Source organism: Scyliorhinus canicula, chromosome 3, assembly GCF_902713615.1.
Source record: "Scyliorhinus canicula chromosome 3, sScyCan1.1, whole genome shotgun sequence".
Classification (NCBI taxonomy): domain Eukaryota; kingdom Metazoa; phylum Chordata; class Chondrichthyes; order Carcharhiniformes; family Scyliorhinidae; genus Scyliorhinus; species Scyliorhinus canicula.
In genome coordinates this window covers 159,888,704-159,912,892 of record NC_052148.1, presented here as the reverse complement: position 1 = coordinate 159,912,892, position 24,189 = coordinate 159,888,704, and the positions used below count along the sequence as shown (strand labels likewise).

General features: G+C 49.1%; 1 protein-coding gene across 6 annotated transcripts in view; it reads left to right on the top strand.

Annotated features, from left to right (window-relative positions):
* cc2d2a (coiled-coil and C2 domain containing 2A) overlaps window positions 1-24,189 on the top strand; it is a 233,414-nt gene that overhangs the window by 106,175 nt on the left and 103,050 nt on the right. For all 6 annotated transcript variants that reach the window (XM_038791604.1, XM_038791608.1, XM_038791605.1 and 3 more), the window contains exons 14-19: window positions 2,021-2,230; window positions 11,083-11,183; window positions 16,178-16,318; window positions 17,986-18,142; window positions 18,783-19,018; window positions 21,938-22,115. In XM_038791604.1, the coding sequence (XP_038647532.1) occupies window positions 2,021-2,230; window positions 11,083-11,183; window positions 16,178-16,318; window positions 17,986-18,142; window positions 18,783-19,018; window positions 21,938-22,115 (1,023 nt within the window). The remainder of the gene's footprint in view (window positions 1-2,020; window positions 2,231-11,082; window positions 11,184-16,177; window positions 16,319-17,985; window positions 18,143-18,782; window positions 19,019-21,937; window positions 22,116-24,189) is intronic.

The following is a 24,189-nucleotide window of genomic DNA, read 5'->3' as shown; positions in this document are numbered from 1 at the left end:
TATTAGTGATCTGTATGCATAAAGACCTAAATCACTTCAGAACTCCTTAACATTTCACTGTTTAAATAAGGCTTGGTTCTATGCATTTTTTTGTCCTAATTAGATGATTTTACACTTGCAAGCAGTGGAATCGATAGGGCACAGTTTTGCCAACTCTTATCTAACAATGCCTCTTTGTAATCTTCTGCAACACAGCCATTTATAATACTTACTATACCATTAATCTTTGTATCATCACAAACTTCAATATATGACTCTATTTCATGATCTAATCATTCATAAATGTAGTGAATAGTTAAGGCCCTAGCATAGATCCTTGTTGGACACTGCAACAACTTTCATGGTAAAAATCACCCTTCTGTCCTCTGCCTTACCAACAATTTTCAGTTTCCAAATAGTTCCATAAATTTCTAATCTGTATTTATAAATCACAGAATTATTACAGCATTCTGGATCGGGGCAATGCTCAGTGTCAACTCCACCTCCCCCTGCGCTGCGCTCCCCCTAATGCAGCTCATGGTGGTGCACGGAGCACACATTACTGAGACACGCATGAGCGAGTTCTTCCCGGAGGTGGAGGACACGTGCGAGAGGTGCTGGGGTGGGGGGTGGGGGGGTGGGGGGGGGGGGGGGGGGGGTGGGGGGGGGGGGGGGGGGGAGGAGGGAAGTGCCAACCACACCCACATGTTCTGATCATTACCCAGACTCAGGGAATTCTGGTCGGTCTTCAAGACGATGCCCAAGGTGGTGGGAGTCGAGATGGAGCCATGCCCCTCTGTGGCAGTCTTCGAGCACACAGGGCTCTGGACAGGGAAGGGCTCCCTGGCCTTCGCCTCACTGATCGGCAGGTGGAGACTTCTGCTAGGGTGGAAGTCAGCAGCACCACCCCAGGCCTCGGAATGGCTTGCAGATCTGGCCCCATTCCTGAGGCTAGAGAAAATCAAATTTGAGACAAGAGGGTCCGAGCAGAGATTCAACACCACATGAAGCAAATTCCCAAGCCTATTTATAGACCTGTTTGCAGCCAACATGTAGCTGGGAGGGGAGGGGCGGGGGAGGGGGGGGGGGGGGTAGAGAGCTATCTAGGGGGGAGGAGGGAAAGGGCAAGGGAGGGAGAGAACTGAGTCAGGTGGATAGGAACAGCCACCCAGAGAGAGGGTTAGAGAAGGAACGAGCACAGGCCTTCCCTGCACGGGGTAAAACCAGGGTAACTCGCAGACCCACCCTCCCTCGAGGACCTGAAGTCCAAGGGGGGAGCTCCTCACCACCCTCCCTCCCCGTCCCCCCACCAGGGGAAAGAAGCCTACAGACGAGCAAGGGGAGGAACTCCAACCGCAACAAGACACAGAAGGGGGAAACTGGGGTCAACCCCTACCGCCAAGCGGCAGGCTCCCTAGCGGAAGCCGACACACCAGCGTAAAAATCAACACAGATGTAAAAATGTAAATATTATCCAGCACCAGAGCCCCAGTCATGGCTATGGTGACAGCAAGAGGCTCAAGGTTGGTTGTTCTGACCCATGTACAGTTTTCCTTTTGGTCGATGTATAATACTCTACGTGAGAAACAGAACTCTTTTTCTTTTCTATTCTGTAACTGTTACTTGAAACACCAATAAAAACATTTAAAAATAAGAATTATTACAGCACATAAGGAGGCCGTTTGACCTGTTGTGTCTGCACCAGCTCTCCGAATGAACAATTCACCTAGTGCCGTTCCCCTGCCTTCTTCCACTAACCCTGCACATTCTTCCTTTCGATTACCTCTATTGAAGCCACCTCCTCCACCCCCTTGTCCAGAGCCTCCTTTGGGAGTGAGATTGACAAAGTATGCTACTTTCGAGTCACTATTTTCCTGACTTCACTAACTGAGCAGTAATGTTAAGATAACTGAAACGTACTTAAGAGTGGAAATGTGAGAAAAAAAGAGATTGTTATAATTTCTGGAACTGAGAGTGAGTAAGCCAAGAATCTGTGGACGACTCCCTAATCTTTTTATATTCTGTTACGTTGTAATTGCAGGCGGAGAAGTCCATGTATGATAATCGATACATTGCTGGTTCAGCAGAGCTGCAGGGACATTTTCAACTGGACATTGATGTTGCTGGCATCGCGTTCACACACCACCCCATGTTTAGCCGTGAGCATGTGTTGGCAAGCAAATTGTCCCAGCTGTATGACCAGTATCTATTTCGTCAACAGAAAAATCTTGCCAACCTTTACTCTGATAAGGTATGAACATTTGGCCATGAGATTGAAGCTGTGAACAAGTGACTGTATAACCCCAAAGTCATGACAGGAATAAGAGTCAGGAGTGAAGAGCCTAGTAGTTAAAGATTTCAAATGTAATTCCTAATTTGCAGGCAGTGAAAAATTTTTATTTCTGATGTACGACAGGCCATTAAGTGAAGGCCCAATGATAGAACTCAATATCAAAATGTGTAGACAAAGCCATTTCTTTTGTATTCATTAAATACTCAATTTTCTATCTTTACTTTTGGTACAATGTGCACACGTCATGGGCAGAATTTTACATTCCCCCATTGGTAGGTCGCTTAGCCTATCCTCAGTTCTGTGTGGAGCAGACGAGCCCTTGACATTGACCTTCCTCGGGCCTCAGGAGGGAAAGGAGGTGAGACGTGTCTCCATCAAAAGTGCCCTCTGAACATTGAAGACAATCCCACCCCACCCCCTCATCAAGGTCTGAAAATCGTGGTTGCTCCGGCTCCTCCATAAAGACCCCCCACCCTCCTCCTCCCACCCCCAAGCCCAACGTCCCCGCCTTACCATATAATCACCCATACTTACCAGGTCCTGAATTCCAGGACTTTAGAAGCTGGGCACTGATTGAAGTCCGACTGTTGGCACTGCTGCTGGGAACACAGAGCTGCCGGCTATTCAGACTGACGGGCAGCTCTGTGAGGTGGGAATTCTGCCCGAGTGAGGGAAAAGCCAATTAATGCTCCAGTCAAGGTTTGTTTAGAAACCTTTCTCGCGACCAACCGAGGGGGTTGAATAAAAGGAGGGCCAGCTCATTCCTCCTCACCTGGTCGCAACACCTGTCAATAATCATAAGACATACTGAACAGAGACCAGTCAGCGTTACTCATGTAATTCCTGACTCAAGAATTTCAGAGCCTGTTCAGGTTCTGGACTGCGGCAACTGTATGTGACACTAGTGTAATGAGGCAGAACTTTTCAAATAACAGGGTTTCCAATCTCCCTCCTGAACTGTTGAATCTAAAAAGAAAGGTTTGTTTAGAAACCTTTCTCCCATAACTGGATTTATTTTTAACAAGTAGACACACACACACATCAGAAATAAGAAAGGCAAGAGTCCAACTAAAAGTTAAAAGAAGGTACAAAAAGTCATTGTCTTGTTCATGATGTGTAACTTGTGGAATGTTGCAGCCGTTAAGTGGTTTTGGTAGAACCCTGGAGTTGGCTTTGTTCCGTGTTATACTTAGTTGAAAACATCCTTTGATTGTTTCCAGAGAGAGAGGTGAACTGCTTGTCTCTGCCTGTGTGATTGTCCTTTTCTTCCTGTCATTTGCTTCCCGCCGTTAAAATTCTTGGGCTGGATTCTCCGTTTCAGAGGCATGGGGCTCGATTCTCTAGCCTCGTTGCACTCTCGCTCGAGCGAATAGAAGCCAGTGAATAGTTGGAGAGGCCGAAAACGAGATGCGCGCCAGGCGCCAAAAAGCTTGCGATGCAACAGGCCCGCTCCCGTAGGTGAAATTAGGATCTCGCCATAGCATGGCAAGAAACCAATTATCACCACTTAAGCCCTATTTCCACACAATTAACGGGAGCCACTCCTTATCCAATGGCCTCCTGTGATTCACGGCCTCCCCAGCAAGTGGTCACGTTGGCGCCAATTAGTACTCCTTTTGAAAAACATGAACCTGGCAGACTGGCTTCTGCAGGGAGCCGAGGAGGTGAGTAGCCATCTTTGCTGACAGGCAAAGCGCCTTTGGTGCTGGGCTTGCCACTCCAGTGCTCAGTTGGGAGGTGGGCCCCTCTGCAGGGGGAAGGGTGGGGGGAGGCAACTGCGTTGCCGCACCACCATGCCAACTCCTGGAGCATGTGTACTCATTTTGGGAGCAACCCCTGTCCCTGCCCGTTTGCCCCACCGGTGACCCATAACCCCCACCGACTGCCGAGGCCACTGGCCGTGCAGCTAAAGGCTACTGCCAATAGGGAATTAGCAATCGTGGTTAAGTGAGCACTTCACACAACCCAAGTGGATTCCTGTGGGTGGACAGGCCATTTAGCATGTCAGAGTCATTGCCCAGCATCCCAATCAGACTGCAATGCATGGACACTGTGCCTGAACACGAGAGGAGGCAACACCACACACGCAGCAACCGAGCTCCGAACACCCAGGGGGTGCCCAACGGCACTGGGGACATGTCCACAGCCGGAGGGTGGGTGAGTGCAACAGAGAGGGGACCAGCACCCAGTCCAGGTGACGTTATGCATGGTGTCCGGGGTACAGGGCCTAGGGTCTGATGAGGCGGGCCCACTGCGGCTGGGTGTGCATGGGCAGGGCATTCCGGGTGGGGGGGCAGGGGGAACAATTGGGGAATTGAACATCCCGGGTTGGGAGCCTTTGCTGTTTATCACCAACACCATCTCACATTGAACACTATGGCAGGTATATTGGACCTAGCAGAAGTTGCCCTAATGGTGTTGCTGTTAGGCCAGGCGGCCAGACACCAGAGACGGCAGTAGCAGCAGCAGCGCCTGCAGGTGCTCAAGGCGGCGGCCCATTTGCCAGACGCTGCCCTACAAGCAAGGGAGAGACCCAGGCGGGGAGTCCCGCGACAGCCCAGGGTGTACAGGCATCACTGGTCATTCAAACAGATGACGGATAGAGCGTGCTGCAAGCGGCTTCGCCTCAGCAAGGAGATGGTGCAGCATCTGTGCCATGTCCTCACGGATATGGCACCACATGGAGGAGGACACCCACTCACGGTGGCCATTAAGATCACTGCAGCCCTGAACGTTTACACCTCAGGATCCTCCCAGGGCTCAGTCGGGGACATGTGTCGTATCTCACATGTCACAGCCCACAGGAGCATCAACAGGTCACGGATGCCCAGTTTTCCCGGGCGGAAAACTAGACCCACTTTGACATGGACCAAACCCAACTGGATGTTCGGGCAGCAGGATTCTCCGCCATCGCCAGATGTCCCAGGTCGGGGGGGATAATAGATGCCACACATGTTGCTCTGCGCTCACCGCCATCTGGGAGTGCCCCATGTTAACAGAACGGGGTTCCACTCCTAAACATACAGCTCGTGTGCGACTACCAGACGAAGATAATGCACGTGTGTGCAAACTTTCTGGGGAGCGCGCACTTGACGTACGTCCTGGGGCAGTCGCTCATCCCCGGTCTCTTTGAGGACCACCCCAGGATGGGCGGCTGGCTCTTGGGGGATCAGAGGTATCCGCTGAGGACCTGGCTAATGACGCTGTATGGAGGCCGGAAACTGAAGCAGAGACCCGATACAACGAGGCCCATGTGGTCACCCGAGCTGTCATTGAGCGATGCATCGGACTCCTCAAGGTACGGGTCCGATGTCTCAACAGCTCCGGTGGGTCGCCCACTTTGTGGTGGACTGCTGTGTCCTCCACAATGTTGTACAGCAGCAGGGCAACAAGCCCTGATGGACATTCCTGATGAGCAACATGTGCCTACCTTCAAGGAGCATGAGGAAGAGGACGAGGTTGATGAGGTGGCCAGGACCAGCAGGGGCTGGAGAACGAGGCAGGGAGGAACTGGAAAACTAGCCAAAGGCTGCAGGACAAGCGGCATGGGTGAGGGTCTGGCAAGCCTGGAGGGCTAGGGAGGCCCTCATACTCGCCCAATTCACATAGGACGTGGCCTGGTCCATTATCGATACCTTACCCACGCCCCACCCCCATCTCCCACCCACCCAGGGTATGTGTTACATCACTCCAGGGTGCCGGGATTATGTCGGCACCGTCAGCGGGTCACTGTTGAGGACAGGGGGGTGATTGTAACCCCCAGAGAGCTGGGCGCTGGTGCTCTGGGGTCAACAGTTTTACATTTAGCTTCCATGTCCCCCTGCCCACCCCCTGGTTTTCCTGCAGGTGGCAGTCAGCCAGTAGGAGGCAGTGGTCAGAGAAGAACACCGGCTTGACGTCGGTGGGCCTGACCGTGAAAGCACGGGACACAAAAAAGAAATCTATTCTGCAACGGACGGACCCATCTGGCCGTGACCATGTGTATCTACGCTGCGCTCCGTCTGCAGGGTTGCTGAAGACGTCGAGCAGCTTGGCGTCTTTTACCGTTTCCATCAGGAGTCTGGACGTAGCTTTGCTGTTGGCTCTGCCGGATCGTCCAGCCGCATCGATGATGCAGTTGAAGTCATCACCCAGGATGACCGGCTTGGAGGTGGCCAACAGCAGTGGTAGTTGCTGAAGGACAGCCAGCCGCTCAGTTTTTACGGCCGGGGCATACACGTTAATAAGTCTGATAGGGGTGTTTTTGTATTTGACGTCTGCTACGAGGAGGCGTCCACCCACCACCTCCTTAATGTCGGAGATGGTGAAATTGCCTCCCCATAGCAGAATACCCAAGCCGGAGGAACGACAGTCATTTCCTCCTGACCAGATGGATGGCCCTTGGGACCACCAGCTCGACCAGCGCCTGTAGTTGCTGAGGTGTGGAATCCCACACTCCTGCAGGAACAGTAGGTCGGCTCTCTCATTTTCTAAGTAGCCGAGTGTGGCTACACACCGCGAAGTTTTTTTTTTTTTAACAGTACAGCACAGAACAGGCCCTTCGGCCCTCGATGTTGTGCCGAGCATGAAAACCCTACTTAAACCCACGTAACCCGTATCCCAACAATCCCCCCATTAATCTTACACTACGGGCAATTTAGCATGGCCAATCCACCTAACCCACACATCTTTGGACTGTGGGAGGAAACCGGAGCACCCGGAGGAAACCCACGCACACACAGGTGTCTTTAATACTTCGCACATTAATAGATGCAATTTTAAAACCCATTTTAAAAAGAGTAGATTAACCAGTCTCAGATTTCAGAGTCCATTTCAGTTGGTTGTTCCAGCTGTTCAAAGTTCCCCACCATGCCGGTGGTGTTCTCAAAATGTTTCACAGTTTCAGGGTTTAGGAAGCTGCCATTGTCCTCAGTGTGGCCTTGAACCTGATGGATGTGCATTGTGGGGGGGGGGGGGGGGGGGGGTGTAGCCGTTGTGCCCGACGTGGCAGTCAGCGGGTGTTGGGGTTGTGGGCCGGTTCCCATCGTCCAGAGGTTGGTGCTGTTTTGTCGAGTTTTGTTTTTGTTCCTGTCTGTGGTCTGGGGGTTCTGTGCATCCCCTTCCATATTGGTGCTTTGCCTCTTTAATTGAGGCCTATTCTTAGATTGCTCGCCTTCATCGCAGGAGTTGTCGGTGCTATTGAGTTGCCGCTTTTTACCATTCCCCGTCAGGGGTTTCTTTGTTTCATTTTCCATTTTCCTCTTTCCTTTATTTTGTGCCCGCCGTTTCCCAGCGCTCTTCACTCTTTGTTCCATCCTCGGTTGTCGCGTGTTCCTCGCCAGATGGGAGTGGGGTTGTTTTGTCAGGCTGTGCTGGGGCCTCCACATTCTGTTGAGGGCCTTTCTGTAGAATATTGGCATTCTGTGGTGGGGTGTCTTTGTCGATGGAGGGTGCCTGAACCTCCTGTGTGGTTGCCTTTTTGGCTCCACCGCTGATGATTTGCGCATAGGTTGCCCCACGTTTTGGGCAGGCCCTGTAAAGATGGCCGGCCTCCCCACACAGGTTGCAGTGCTTGTCTTCCTTACAGTCCTTTGTCATGTGCCCCTCCTGCTTGCAGTTTTTGCAGAAGGTGACGTTGCAGTTGGCGGCCATGTGCCCCGCTTTGCCACAGGTGTGACGTACCCGTGGCTGCCCCCCGTAGTAGAGGTAGCCTCGGTTTCCTCCAATGGCGAACCTGGAGGGTGGATGCAAGATGGTTCCATTGGCGTTCGTTCTCAGTGTTACCTTGACCTGGTGCCCGCTTGTCCAGATGCCAAAGGTGTCCTTCAGTTGTACGCTGTCACTTTTCAAGTCGACGTACCTGGCAAGGAACGTGAGCACATCAGACACGGGGACGTGGGGGTTGTACGTGTGCAGCGTAACAACCCGGTTTCTCTGTGACAGTAGCGTGAACAGAGGCTCCGCAGTCAGGATAGACAGGGGGCTCTGGTTGCCTTTTTCTTTAAACGCGTCCAAGAACTTGATGCAATCAGCAACACTCCTGAACGTGACGTCGAAATAACCGTTGTTGGGGTAATCTTGCAAGCAGTAGATATCTGTTGCTTGAAACCCACAGCAGTCGATCAGTACCCGCTTCACGAAGAAGATTCGATCCACAGGCAACTTCCCTTCCGTCTTCCTCACTGTGACTCGGACAGTGTTTCGCACTCCCCAGCCTGGTGGTCGGGATGCAGCAGTGGTTATAGCTCCGACTTTGGCTCTTGACTGTACCGGCGTCAGGCTCAAACCAAAGGTTTAGACCAGCATGAAGATCCACCAATAGCAGCCGAGCTCAAACGTTTCTTCAAAGTCTTCAGTCTCTCCAATCCACGATCGACATCAAGATCGAAGTCCTTAGCTTCCCCCGAGCAAGTGCACTACACTTGATCTTAGCCAAAAGGCCGCGAAGCTTGCAGGGCTGAGCGCTGGGAAGCTTGCAACATTTCCCACTCGCTACCACACTTGGGGCGTGATTCTTCAGAAGGATTTCTGTGTTGATGCTGGGACTGAATCAGAGATGCTCTACGGTCCAGAAAGTGACACCATCCTGGAACAATTCAGGTTGTGTTGATGGGCTAGTACCGGTGCCATGTGGAACTAATGCAATTCCAATGCATAACAGTATTTGATTCACTGGGGTCAGGATTGGCATATGAGAAACTGACAAGCTGCAGCTGCATATGAGCACTGCATTCCCCACACACTCATGCCATGCGGGCATATAGGGCCTCCATGACAGCTTGGATGCATCTGTGCACGGAGGTCTGCAAGAACTCAGACAGGTTCCCACTCGGTGAATGGAAGGACCCCATGACGAAAGTAGCTCAGGGCGATGTCACCTTGATGGCCACTGGGAGCAGGCACTCCCAAACCCCCACTGTATGGTTCTCCTGCTCAGCCTGAGTCTTCGACAGCAGGTTCTCAAATGAAGGCGCAGCGGGCACACACGAGGCCTAATGCAGCCTCCTTCACACCTCCTCCTTGACCTGTTGGGCGGCTGGCTCTCTATACACACCGGCTGTCTCATGTTCCTCTGGGGCAGGTTCTGCTGCTGCAGCTCCTGCTCGTACAGCCTCAGTGCATCCGCCAGGGCTGCAGTGGCAAAGTAGATGCCAACCATTCCTGGTTGGATACCAAAATCTGTTTTCTGCAGGAGGTTAAAGGCAGACATATTAGCATAGTGAGTGGCCCTGTGCTCAACCAAGTCCAATGGGCATATTGGTGGCCCCAGCCTGTACTGCAGACCCTGCCCCGCATATCCCCCTCCCTCCTTTCACAACCCCACCCCCAGCACTGGCTATTCCCCCTGGCACTCTACCCTCCGCACCACACACCCGGCCCTGGCATCCATCCCAGCCGGCAGGGCTACCCATGCCATTGGTATGCTCTATGGACGCTGTCCTGAGCCCTCATGGAGGATCTACTGCGGGCGTCCCCTTTGGGTGGGCTGTGTGATGACACCCGGAAGGGCGGTGCCTGGTTCTGGGTGGTGGTTTAGGGAAGGGTTTGAGTGGGGAGGTGTGGGATGATGGGGGAGGGTGATGGTGGGTGTGGGGGGGGGGGGGGGGGGGGAGAGGTGGCAAGGGGGCATGCATAAGGCCGGTGCTGCTCTGTGCAACCACAGGCCACGGTGGGTGGTCAGTGGGGTGCGCACCATGATGGCTGCCTTGCAGGTCGCAGCAATGGCAGTCCATGCCTGGACACCACAGTCCCGCAGAGATACCCTAACCTCATGGCCTGTCCAGTGTCTACCCCCCACTACTCCACAGATGCCACCCCCCAGCCAGCCCAGCCAGCAGCAGGACTGGTAGCCCACAGTCACGCTTCTGGGAAAATGTCCTACCTCCTCAGCAGCCACGGTGCCCGTTTCCCGAGTTAAAGTACCACAAGTGAATCCCGGCATCGGTAATTCCTCATGGCGGAGATGGAGCATCGCGGAGGTGCGGAGAATACCAGGCGGGTATTAAATTTGTGTTAAATACCTCTCATAATTTAGAATCATAGAATTTACAGTGCAGAAGGAGGCCATTGGCCCATTGAGTCTGCACGGGCCCTTGGAAAGAGCACCCTCCTTAAGCCCACACCTCCACCATATCCCCGTAACCAGTGGCGGGATTCTCCGACCACCCACCCCCCCCCCCCGGGGCCGGGTCGAGAATCGCCCGGGGCCGGCGTCAATCCCGCCCCCGCCGTGTCCCGAATTCGCGACCACCTGCAATTCAGCGGGGGCGGTGCGGGCGGGCGCCGGGGTCCTGGGGGGGGGGGGGGCGCGGGGCGATCTGACCCCGGGGGGTGCCCCCACGGTGGCCTGGCCCGCGATCGGGGCCCACCGATCGGCGGCCACCGATCGCCGTATGGGCCTGTGCCGTGGGGGCACTCTTTTTCTTACGCCTTCGCCATGCTCTTCACCATGGCGGAGGCAGAAGAGACCCCCTCCCCTGCAGCAGCTGACACTCCGCAGCTTACGCCAGCCGGCGAAGTCCTTTCGGCCCCGGCTGGCGTGGCGCTAAAGGCCGTTCACGCCAGCCGGCGGAGCGCCAACCACTCCGGTGCGGGCCTAGCCCCTCAATGTGAGGGCTTGGCCCCTAAAGGTGCGGAGACTTCCGCACCTTTGGGGAGGCCTGAAGCCGGAGTGGTTCACGCCACTCCATCACGCCGGGACCCCCCACCCCGCCGGGTAGGGGAGAATTCCGGCCCAGGTAACCCACCTAACCGATTGGACATTAAGGGGCAATTTACCTAACGTGTACATCGTTGGACTTTAAAGTGACTATTTTGGTTTGTGTTTCCAGTTGTTTGCTCTAAGGAATGCAGTGAAGAACATTACCGATGATCGTCTTGTGAAAAGCTCAATGGCACAGCGAAGACTTATGGAATATAAAGCTGAGATCAGGTACCGCAGATATGATTATGTTTACGAATACTAATTGAACTTTTACTCAATAATAACTCATCATTGTCATGTGCTATAGATTTCAGTGACAGGCAGATCTGAGGAATATTCCTTCATATCCACTGGTCCTAACTAAACAAAAGTCAGAATGAGTAAAGCAGATTTTATGAACTGTATCCTGATGTAACTCTTTCTCATTTTGGTGCTGATGCTTGTTGGTACCCAGCTTTCATCTGTTGCAACATGTGTTACCATTTCCGTTATTTTTTTGGAGCATTTGTATTCTTTGTCCCATCTATTGGGAACTTGTACCACAGTGTGATTTACTTTCTACTGGAGGAACAGGGAGTGGGTGGGGAGATGCTATTTTCGTTCTTATCCCCACAACTTCTTTGAGTGCAAGCTGTTGACCTATTGTTCGTCCCGACTGTTGCAAAGAGGAGCACAAAGTCAAGTCATGTGTGTATTTGGAAGTGGGAATGATTGTGAAATGGGCACATTGAAATACAGCACCCGGTCGACAGAACTTGTTCTATGGCACGGGTGAAACTATTGGCTCAGTTTTTCCCATGCACGATAATGGATCAGGTGAAGCAGCCTCATTCCTCGGTTCAGGATTTTGTGGCCTATTCTTTTGCAACAAAAGGTATTCTTCAGGATTCTAAAAGATGCATAATTGAGAGTAGAAATACATTGTGCTGATTTAATATTTGATACTTGCTGTTGCATATTGATACAACTTCCTCTCCTAAGTGATGCGACTGGTAGTGTTTAATATCAGCCACTTGATGGTGCTATACAGAATGACTACACAAATGTTAAAAGCAAATTACTGTGGATGCTGGAATCTGAAACAAAAACAGAAAATACTGGACAATGTCAGCAGGTCTGACAGCACCTGTGGAGAGAGAAGGGAGCTAATGTTTGGCAGCTGGATGACTCTGTCATTTGACAAATAATTTGACAAAGGGTCATCCAGACGCGAAACGTTAGCACCTTTTTCTCTCCACAGATGCTGTCAGACCTGCTAGGATTGCCTAGCATTTTCTGCTTTTGCTTAGTACACTTACTTTACTGGAGTTCATCGCAAACACAGCCAAATGTATTATGGAGGATTGTAAATGTTACACCCTTGTTCAGAAAAGGATTTAAAGATAAACAACTACAGGCTTGTCAGTTTAACCTCAATGATGGGGAAGCTTTCAGAAACAATAATGTGGGAGAAAATTAATAGACACATGGGCAAACTTGCGGTAATTAAGGTAAGATAGCACGGATTTGTACAGGCAAATTATGTTTAACTAACTTGCTTGAATTCTTTGAAACAGTAAGTCAAGTTTTATGAGGATAATGCTGTTGACATGTACATCCAAAAGGCATTTGATATAGTGCCTCACAACAGAATTGTGAGCAATGTTGGAACTCATGGGCTAAAAGGGACAGTAGAAAAGCAGATAAGAAATTGACTGAGTGACAGGTGGTTCAGAGTTGTTTTTCAGACTGGAAGAAGATGCACAGTGGCGTTCTCCAGAGGTCAGTTTTAATTCCCCTGTTATTTTGGACAATAACAAAAACTTGAAATTATTGTGAAATGTGAGGGATATAGTGGGTGCGATTTAATGGGGGGAAAAAACAGACTCCCGTTTTGGGCATGAAAAGTGGAGTGTTTCTCAGTGCCCGTAGTGCCAAGAATGACCCAACTATCTAACAGGACTTTGGTTTCTTTTGGCCTCAGTTAGGAATCCCCCGCTGAGGCAGCACCTACCTCAAAGCTCAGCTCGTCAGTGCAGGAAGAGATCGGGGAGCCATTTTTAAATGTCGCCCCGACTTCCCCAATCTCTGAACCTCCCAACCTAACTCTTAGAGGGTCTACCAGCCCTGCCTCACCCCACCTCTTAAGGGCCGTGTACCCCCGAGCCTGAACCCTGGCAGTGCCCCTGCCAGCCTTGCAGTGACTCCAGCACTCTGGCAGTGCCTGGGGGCCAGGTGGCACATGTCAGACGCCAAGGTTCCAGATTGGCAGTGGCTGGGTGACTGGGAGTGCCCAGGGTACTACCCTGCCCAGAGCTGATCACCTTGGACGCCCACTAGCTTGTGAGACCCCCACAGGTGCCATTATTCCTAGTTCATGTTTATGTAGACCAGTGCTAAACGGCACTCAGCTGTGGCCTCACTGTGGAGGCCGAATGGCTCATTTAATTCTGTTAATCTGGATCTCTGGATCTCAATGGGGGTTAAATCCAGATTGCGATGTCTCGTGAGATCTCATTAAGTCTTGTGAGGCATTCGAGTGTCACAAATTTCGCAAGAATCCTCTTGCGAGATTTAACGGCCTCGTCGCGACATTGAGTCAGGCGTGTCACGGCCGTTCAATCGTGCATAGTGTAAAGCTTCAAAAAAATATAGACTGGTAGAATGGGCGGATAAGTGACAGATGAAATTTAATGCAGAGAAGTGTGAAGAGATTTGTTTTCGCTGGAAGAACACCAAGAAGGAATATAAAATACAGGATACAATTCTAAGGACAGTGGAGAAGAAAGACCTGGATGTATCTGTGCGTAATGCTGTGTGGAGGACAGGTTGAGAGCATAGTTAATAAAACATATTGCATTCTGGACTTCATAAATAGAGGCATGGCCTGCAGGTTAGCAGCCCATTGATCACGCACAAATCCTGTAATAGCTGCATAAATCTCTCAAGCTGCAAAAACGGGATTTACACCAGAGTAGATGGGGAGAAAGTGTTCCCATTGATGGAAAGATTGAGAATGAGGGGGCACAGATTTGAGGTGATTAGCAAAAGAAACAATGGTAACCTCAAAAGTTTTAACACAGCGAGTGGTCAGGATCTGGAATGCGCTGCCTGAGAGCATGGTAAAGGTAGATTCAGTCGAGGCATTCAAGAGGGAATTGGATTGTTATTACATAAAAAGAAATAATTTGAGGGGTAAGTAGGGAAATCGGGAAAGCAACACCAGGTGAGTTGATTCTTCAGAGAACCAGCTGAATATTTTCCTTGAGTGCTGCAACCATTCTATGGATGTATTTATTATTGGGAATGTCACAGAGTTCTCCACATAGGAAGATCTGCCAAATTAAGTGTCAGTTAGGCATTTAGCTCTTCAGCGATACACGTTCTCCAGAATCAATGACCCGAGAGGTGGAAGATCCTGCACCCCTCAGGTTCCTGTATGGAGTGTGGATGGTGCTGATAATCCACCCACCAGAGACCCAGGACCACCAAGGGATCAGACCACAATGAGTGATGGCAGGATGCGGGTCACAGGGTGCAGGAGATGGCAGGAAGGGCAAGAGCAGTTGAGTTTCGGTGGTCCCCCACTTCCTGATGCCAGATCCCTCAATCTGGCACTGACTATTTTTGAATGAGGGAATCCCCCTGGAAGCCTGCAAACATCCCCAACAGACCTGCTTCCTGTGTAGAGATTGCCACGGCCAGCGGTGGCAAGATAAGGACCTTACATGGGTATTAATTGCCCATTTAACAATGATAATTAGCAGCAGGCCAAGAAGATCACCCCACAAACATCCCTGCTCCAGCTTAAATCACTCAGATATAGATGTCAATGGGATCGCCACCCCCCCCCCCACCCAACCCAACCCACTTCTGCTGGGGTGGGGGGGGGGGGGACATTCAATTCTGCCCTATGAGGTTATGATATTTCATCTTCCAGCATTATCCCATGTCCCTGTGCTTTCGCCCTGTGAAAAAATGTAATTCAAAATGAAGGAAGCATTTAACTTTCATCACTGAGCAAATTATTACAAATGCTGTAAATCTGAAATAAAAAGAGCAAGTACTGGAAATACTCAGCAGGTCTGGCAGCCAGGGCCCAGGAGAGGGGGTGCACAAGGTTCAAAATGCTGGGGTCAGTGACCCAGGGGGCCCAGGCTCCAGGCTGCGACTGCACAAGACAGGTCAATACTAAACCAGAGCACACAGCTGTGATCAGCCTCTATTCAGGACTTGTAAATGCAACTTTAACCCTTGCCACACTGAATTTAATTTTGTAATTCCCAAAATGCAATTGGTTATTCTATGTAATAGTTTTGAATTTTTTATCGTCAATAATGTATGGTGACATAACATTTTCTGCTTCAAAGTCTGAAATTTGGAAACATAAAGATATTTATATAATTTGCCAAAGCTGAACCGTTTGCCATTGTGCATGCATAAAGATACTAGGCACTAGAATGTGCTAACCATTGAGATATGAGCACACTGGGAAACATAACATAAAAATGTAAAATGTGTAACTCGCCATTCCTTCCACCTCCATGCCACCATTTCCACGGTGGTACACGGGCTCCTGAGCAACTTGGAGTATGTTTTAGTAAGGTGACGTCAAGGTGGTATTACCTCTAGTTGACAGACACCACTGTTATCTACACAGTAATGCACCCCCTCCCACTCCCCCTTTCCCACTAACCCCTTCTGCGCAAAACTAAAAGTACTCGTGGATCTTTTGTTTCCATTAGGTGTAATTTTACTTTTACCCCCAGTATAAAAGGACCATTACAAACGTACCAAAGACAAGGTAATACATTGTGCACTACGCATTATTTATCTTGTGTTGCAAAATTCTGATATGAGTTTTAAAAATAAAAAGCCTGACCAAAACCTAGATATGAATGGTACTATAACAAACCAAAATGCAGCTATAAGCTGGCAATAGAGGAAATCTTCACATTAAGTTTTTTAAAATAAATTTAGAGCACTCAATTCATTTTTCCCAATTAAGGCGCAATTTAGCGTGGCCTGCACATCTTATGGGTTGTGGGGGAGAAACCCACGCACACATGGGGAGAATGTGCAAACTCTGCACGGACAGTAATCCAGAACCGGGATCAAACCTGGGACCTCGGCGCCGTAAGGTAGAAGTGCTAACCACTGCCCCACCGTGCTGCCCTTCTTCACATTAAGTTTAAAGTAGTTGTGGACATGAACCAAAAGTTGATCCAAATATCTCTTCACAGAACAACCCGGAGAATGTGTCACATGGAACAGGAGAAAGACTGGACCCTGCTGAAGAGCCTTGCCAAAGTGTGGAAAGACATCAAGTCACTTAGAGAGTTCCAGAAATTTACCAACACACCAATAAAACTGCACCTTAGACGGTAAACCGCTGACTTTGTTTTGTGGCTTTTGTGCACAATTTCTAATCTTTCATTGGGAGCCCATGTAAAATAAACTGTAGCTCAAAGCTGTAAAACTAGGTCCCCCACACCAACTCACCCTCCATCTGATACCCCCCCCCCCCCCATCAAAATCAATTTAACAGAAAGCCAACAAGCAAAATATTATATCAGTTAAATTTCCACTTTGATTAAACCATAGTTACAGAGGAGAAAAAAACAGCAAATAGTGAAAGGTGACAACTTGGGGACCAATGATGCAAATTACGATTGAGAAAACCCATAATAAATGTGGACATTTGAATTTATAATAGATAAACATCACACAAAAAAACAATCAAAAATGTGACAAAAGTTGTATGCAGACATTAGGGGCCCGATTCTCCAATAATGGGGCTATGTCCCCACGCCAGCGTCAAAACGCGGGCATTTCACTCTGGACTTTCCTTAAGAAAGTCCAGAGTGATTCTCCAACCTACAAGGTGCTTGTAGGGACGCAGATACAGGACTCTGGACTTCTGGTCGGGTGTCCGCGCATGCGCACGGTGGCGGCCTGCCGGGGCCGCTCCGTGCGACATGGCGGACTCGCACCGCGGACCCTGATGCAAGAAGTAGGTCCCCACGAGATCGTGCACGCCCCGCGGATCGGTGCCTGTCAATGGCCCCCTACCTGCGCAGCGTAGACCGCGCGGGGACCGGAATATCGCGGGAGCGGCGTCGGACCAGATTTGGGCGTAATCGGCCATTCTCCGCCCCTGCGCCGATCGTGACTTTGGCGCGGAGATTCGGAGAATCCAGCCTTGGATATATGGAATAATTCTGACAATGGAAACAGTACATGCATCTGTCTGCTAATCCCTTTAATGTGATAAAGATGTCACAGTTGTTTCCAGATATGATCAATGGTAAGTTACTATAACGTTTTGGGGAGTAGTGGGGGAGGTAGGTGGATTACTGAACTAGAATGGTGTCTTTGGCATTCACGTTTAGATTTCCACTATGAATCAAGCTCTGGAAAACAAGTCTAAAGGCTTGTCACGTCTGCTCGGACATCTTTTAGCTCGCAACTCATTACTGTGTTTGGTAGTGTAGCAATTGTTTCCAGCACACAGCATTGTTTAGAGGATATTCTGTCTTCTCTTCCCAGTATTGAGGCACTCTATCAAAATGTATGTCTTCTCTGAAGCCTGACTCCTGGCAGCTGGAAAGATTCAGTGAAACAAGCCAGTGCCTAAATCTGAGTAGAACCAGACTACAGATAGATTGGCTGAATAGCATATATTGTCCTGCGAGAGAACGTTTCTATACCTCTAAGGTTTTTAAAAATATAATTGAGAGTACTCAATTATTTTTTTCCAAATAACGCGGCAATTTAGCGAGGCCAATCCACTTGATAAAGGAGCTGTGCTCCGAAAGCTAGTGATTCCAAACAAACCTGTTGGACTTTAGCCTGGTGTTGTAGACTTCTTACTGTACCCACCGCAGTCCAACACCATGGCGACTAAAGTGAGGACCGAGGACTAATATTGCCCAGGTCTCGGGTTTATCTGTTCAAGCACCAGGATTATTTCCCGTTTCAGATTAAGGCTGTTGATACTTTTTTACTCCAATCTACTTAATCAAGAATGAAATGTGTGTCAATATCACAGACAGGAGATTAACCGGAAAGCCGACGAAATTAGTTATGAATGTGAAATCCAAACTGAGGTAGCAGAACTTCTGGAAGACTATCGAGAAGAATACAGGAATAAGATGGAAGAATATAAAATAAAATATGAAGAATGGAAAGCCTGGAGAAAGGCAAAAGTAAGTGTTTTTTTTTTGCTTTGCATTGTCTACAAATTATGATTATTATAAATAACATTAACTATGATTAATTGCATGTCGGATTGAAATGCACATTTAATTCCATGTTCGTGATTCACCAAGTTAACTTGCTCCGTTTTTACATGCTGCACAGTCAAGGCCGTCGCCTTGAATATTACGCATTTAACTTTGGTCAAAATGTTCACTGCCAAAGCTCAGGGGCAGAATGCATTTTCCAGATCACTAGACCATTCACTCCTCCTTCCACTTTTCCCCCACACCCCCCATTAACATCGTCACTATTAGCACAGGTAATAGGAAGCAATCGTCCAGGTTTCTGAATTGATGATATTCAGCTCATGGACATGCAACAAATACCCAGGAGCATCATCACCTGTAAATTGCCCGATATCCAATTTCCACAAAAACCTCCCCTGTTTATTTTCGCCGGCCATTTTAGGAACTTTTAGCAGAAATCCAAATGTATCTCGCGAAATAAAAGTAAAGAACACAATTAAAATAGTACTGTTCATTTTATTTTGCTTTCTCAGCATGCCATGCTTAAAATCGTGCTTCTTGGGGTTGCTATCAATCAACTGTAATTTTTAAAAAAATAACATGGGCTTCTCTCATTTGATAGAAAGCAAAGAAGAAAAAGAACAAAAGTGCCGATGAGCAGCAGGTTGATGATGCAGAAAAGAGTTCGATAGTTGAAGAATTTCCAAAGCCTGACCCTCCAGAGCAAGTGGATGTTTTGCTCATCGAGCAGCAGGTCCGAGCAACAGCAGCCAGAATTCGTCGTAAACCAGGAGAACCTATCCTGACTCCTGAACTCAGTATGACAGCTACAGTGACGCCCACCAGCCAATGTCCAAGGTAAGGGCATGTTACTAGTTTTGTATAATACGTTTAATAGGTTTAGAAGCAGATAGATGAAACAAATGTGCCAGAATGTTGTGTCCTTTGAACTACAGTATTCCCTGAATGCATAACAGACTTGTTGAGAGAAAATCTGCATATGAAAAATGTTGTCTGTGCACAATTTCTGTTTACAGAACTTGGAGCCTTTTTTCATTTTTTGTCACACTTTTTATTCCCCATCATACATTTTTATGTTAGCATTTCTAATGAATTTTGCTTTTTATAAACACATCTGTGGTTCATAAAATCATAGCATCCCTACAGTACAGAAGGAGGCCATTCGGCCCATCGAGTCTACACAGACGCTTCGAAAGACCACCCTATCTCGGCCCAGTCCCCTGACCTATTCCAGCGACCCCACCCTAAGGGGCAATTTAACATGGAGAACCCACGTAACCTGCACATTTGGATTGGATTGGATTTGTTTATTGTCACGTGTACCGAGGTACAGTGAAAAGTATGTTCTGCAAGCAGCTCAACAGATCAGTAAATACATGGGAAGAAAAGGGAATAAAAGAAAATACATAATAGGGCAACACAAGGTATACAATGTAACTACATAAGCACCGGCATCGGATGAAGCATACAGGGTGTAGTGTTAATGAGGTCAGTCCATAAGAGGGTCATTTAGGAGTCTGGTAACAGCGGGGAAGAGCTGTTTTTGACTCTGTTCATGTGTGTTCTCAGTCTTCTGTATCTCCTGCCCGATGGAAAAAGTTGGAAGAGTGAGTAAGCCGGGTGGGAGGGGTCTTCAATTATGCTGCCCGCTTTGGATGGGGGGCAGGTTCGTGTGATAGACTGGGCAGTGTTCACGACTCTCTGAAGTTTCTTGCGGTCCTGGGCCGAGCAGTTGCCATACCAGGGTGTGATGCAGCCAGATAGGATGCTTTCTATAGTGTATCTGTAAAAGTTGGTAAGGGTTAATGTGGACATGCCGAATTTCCTTAGTTTCCTGAGGAAGTATAGGCCCTGTTGTGCTTTCTTGGTGGTAGCGTCGACGTGGGTGGACCAGGACAGATTTTTGGAGATGTATCTTTGGATTGTGGGAGAAAACCGAAGCCTCCGGAGGAAACCCACACAGGCATGAGAAGAATATTCAAACTCCACACAGACAGTCACCCGAGGTCAGAATTGAACCCAGGTCCCTGGCGCTGTGAGGCAGCATTGCTAACCACTGTGCCACCATGCCACCCATATTGTATGCCCTAATCCAACAAATTGGTCAAAATAATTTGTCTGCCAGTTATTGCTGAGTAACTGTCATTTATAATGTCCAAAATAAGGGTTATGAACATGCCCGGGATAAAGGGCATAGATTACCATCAGGAAATCTGATCTCCATTTTCATGCACTTTTATTATTTTTTTCCTTTCCTTTGTTTCTAGTCTGAGAAGGTGGGTGAGTCAACTGAGGTGCTTTTGCCTTTTTAAATTCATAAACTTTTTCAGTAGTTGAGAAAGACCTGCCATTCGTTGGCACGATTAAGAAGCTGTTTCATGATAAACTATGGCCACTAAATGAGGGTCCTCCATTGTATGGTACCTGATTTTCATCTTGTTTATGTGTAAAAAGCTACAGAGTGAGATGAGCACCAGATTGAAAAGGGAACGCCAAATTTTAATTAATGGGGATGCAATGCAGCCAGCAGCAGATTTACTGCACGTTATACACTCTTCACTTTTGGGGAGATGAGTAGACCAATTGGGTTAGGTCTGAATCACTACATGAAAGAACTTTCACAGACTTGTTGGGCTACATGGCCTTCATCTGTGCTTTGCGCTCTTTGTAACTTGCAACAGTAAAAGAGAGTATCTAATTGGTGGAATCTGAAATGGGATTGCAATTTTCTGCAAATGCACAGCAGCCAATCAGCAGTCCAATATTTTCTTAATTTTGAAGCGTTTTCTGTTTTGGATTTTTGTAGAATATTGTGAGGTAATGAAAAGATCAATTTGGTTTTTAACCTGGTGTTGAATTTTGATTCGAAGGTTGTGCAACTTTGCTTCAGGTATGCAAATCTTTTTTAAATGTGCACTCTCTGGCCTGGATTCTCCGCCTTGCAACGCCGGTAGTGGGGTTCCCAATGCAGCAGAGAATCGGGCGTCCTGATGAAATCGGGATCAACGCCGACGGGCACTGATCCGTTTTCGAAGCTCTGGCCCCCCCGCTGCCGATGGGATCAGGGTTTGCGTCAGCGCGCCAGTGGGAGATATATAGGACCCCGTAATTTAGAGGGCAGAGCACCAGAGTCTCTGGGGCCCGCATGAATCTCTGTTCCCCAGGCCGGGAATCACATGGGCGAGGATCATTACTGGTATTTATCAGCATTGCCTTGACGTGGTGGACCTCGCTGAGGGCCAAAGAGCAATTCCCTTCAGGAATTAATCCGGAAAGTCCATCCGAGTGCCACCCTCCCCACAAAGCATGACCACCTCTCCCCTACTAGATCCCCTGCCCTGAGACCCCTAGATAGGGAGACCCCTAAATAGGGAGCCCCCCTAGAACTCCTAGATAGGGAGATTTTCCTCCCCCCACAGAGATCCCTAAACATAGAGACACCCCAGAGACCCTCTGAATAGGAGACCCAAGACCCCATGAATAGAGGACCCCCACCCCAGAAACCATCTGAATAGTAGGGACCCCCCCCCCCCAAGACCCCTACCTAAAGGGACCACACAGACGGAGATCTCTTCTGGTGGCTCTGTTGGGGGGGTCCTTTAGTTAGGGGGTCTCTCTGGGGGTTCCTTTATTTAGGGGGGTCTTTGTGGGGGTTTCTTTAGTTGGGGTCACTAATTAAATTCTAAAAAATGATTGCTGTGATAGATTTAGAGAGCAGGAATGCAACTTTATGAAAAATTATTATTTTTTTCTCAGAGGTGAACAGCTGCGAAGGCAGGATGTACAGAGATCCACTCTATATACCAAAGTTATCTTTAACAACAAAGAGGTCTCCAGAACCAGCAGCCGAGCGTTGGCTGCCGACTTCAGGGTCCATTTTGGACAAATCTTCAATGTGCAAATAGTCAACTGGCCAGAAAGTATAAAAATACAGGTACCTGTACAGGTGCTTTTTATATATTTAATTGAATGCTTCATGTGTTTCTCTTTTATTTCACCTCTTGCTGATGTGCTCTTTTAGTGTCCCACTGACCATTCTTCATGTGTCAGCTTTAACCATGAGTGTCATAATATTATTTAGCAACATGTCTCAATCCTGTTCTCACCTGATGATCACACATAAACATTTTCCAACAAGAGCCACTGGGAAGCAAATAGGAGCTGCTTTTTACAACAAGGAACTATGACCAATATGTCAAACACTATTGCCTCCCTTGCATTGACCAAAAATAAAACCCAGGAACATTATGATCGGATCGCTTAGTAACCCACTACTTGGAAAGGTAGCAGAGAAAATGCCCAATGTTTGTAAAATTGGCATAAGTCTAAATCTATCCAGCAATAGTTCCATAGGAATATTAACAGGAGAAGACCATTCAGCCCTGAAGGCTTGCTCCACCATTTTTGGCTGATCGTAACAGCTCTCTCTCTACCCCAGAGGGTTGTGGATGCTGTATCATTGAAGATTTTCAAGGATGACATAGACAGATTTTTTAGGGCGCGATTCTCCGCCCCCCACGCCGGGTGGGAGAATAGCGGGAGGGCCTCCCGACATTCTCGGGATTCCCCCCCCCCCCCCCCCCCCCCATGCCCGACCCACGCCACGAATCGGCGCTCGCCGTACGATTCTCCGAGGCCGATGGGCCGAGCGGCCAGGCCTTCACGCCCGTTTCAACACGGCAGCAAACACACCTGCTCGCTGCCGTCGTGAAACCGGTGGCAGATGCCCGTTTGGGGCATCTGGGGGCCCGATTGGCACAGCAGTACCACGGCCGTGCCAAGGGGGGCATAGGCCCGTGATCGGTGCCCATGGATCGCGGGCCGTGCGTCCGTAACGGACGAAATCTTTTCCCTCCGCCGCTCCGCAAGATCAAGCTGCCACGTCTTGCGGGGCGGCTGAGGGAAAAGACGCCAACTGAGCATGCACGGGTTAGCGTTGTCCAACCTGCGCATGCGACGTCATCGGCCGCGTCAGCCGGCATGGCGCTTGACGACCGTCGTCAAGGCCGCGCCGCCGTGAAGCATGGGGCCGCACTCCTAGCCCCGCCCGGGGGGGAGAATCGGCCCCGGAAGTGGGCGTGAAGGCTGCCGTGGGTCACGTCCTGTCCCACGGCAGCCTTTACGATTCTCCGCATTTGCGGAGAATCTCGCCCAAGGTGTCTCAGGGAATCGAGGAATATGGGGAGCAGTCAGAACATTGACCTGATTGTAATGAATGGTGGAGCAGGCTCGAGAAGTTATTTAGTCTATTATTGCTCCTGCTTCTTACATTTCTTCTCTTTCACATTTCATACCCTTACCTAATAAAAATACATCCATAATGGTCTTGAAAGCTCCAATTGATCCAGCATTGACAGTCTTCTGGGGAAGAGAGTTCCAGTTTTCTACTGTCCTTTGACAAAGTTTGTCCAGATTTTATTCTTCTATGGCCTAGCTCTCATTTCTACATTGTGCCACCTTGTTTTCGATTCCAGAAGAGAGTAGTTAACTTCTCCACATCTATTTTGGCAAATCCTTTTCACATTTTCAACATCACCCCATAAAACCTATACTCAAATGGAAGCCAAGTTCATGCAATTGATCCTGATAATGAAACCCCTAAAGCCTAGTTTTATTTTGGTGAATCTGTGCTTTACTCTCTCCAAGACCACAATGGCCTGAACTTTTCAGTCAGCAGTGAAGCAAAGGGTGCTTGCCACTGATCTCAAAGAAAGCCTCGCTGAGAGACTGTGCACTCTCTATGACAAGAACCTTGGGCGAAATTCTCCGACCCCCAGTAGGGTCAGAGAATCGCCTGGGGCCGCCGAAAATCCCGCCCCCACCGTGGTAGAGATTCTCCGCCACCCGGGAAGCGGCAGGAATCTCGCCACTCCGATCAAAGAGCCCCTGCAGTGATTCTCTGGCCCGGATGGGCCGAAGTTCCGCCGCTGGGAGGCCTCTCCCGCCGCCGAGGTTTGAACCACCCCTGTAACGGCGGGATCAGCGGTGCGAGTGGGCCCCGGGGTCCT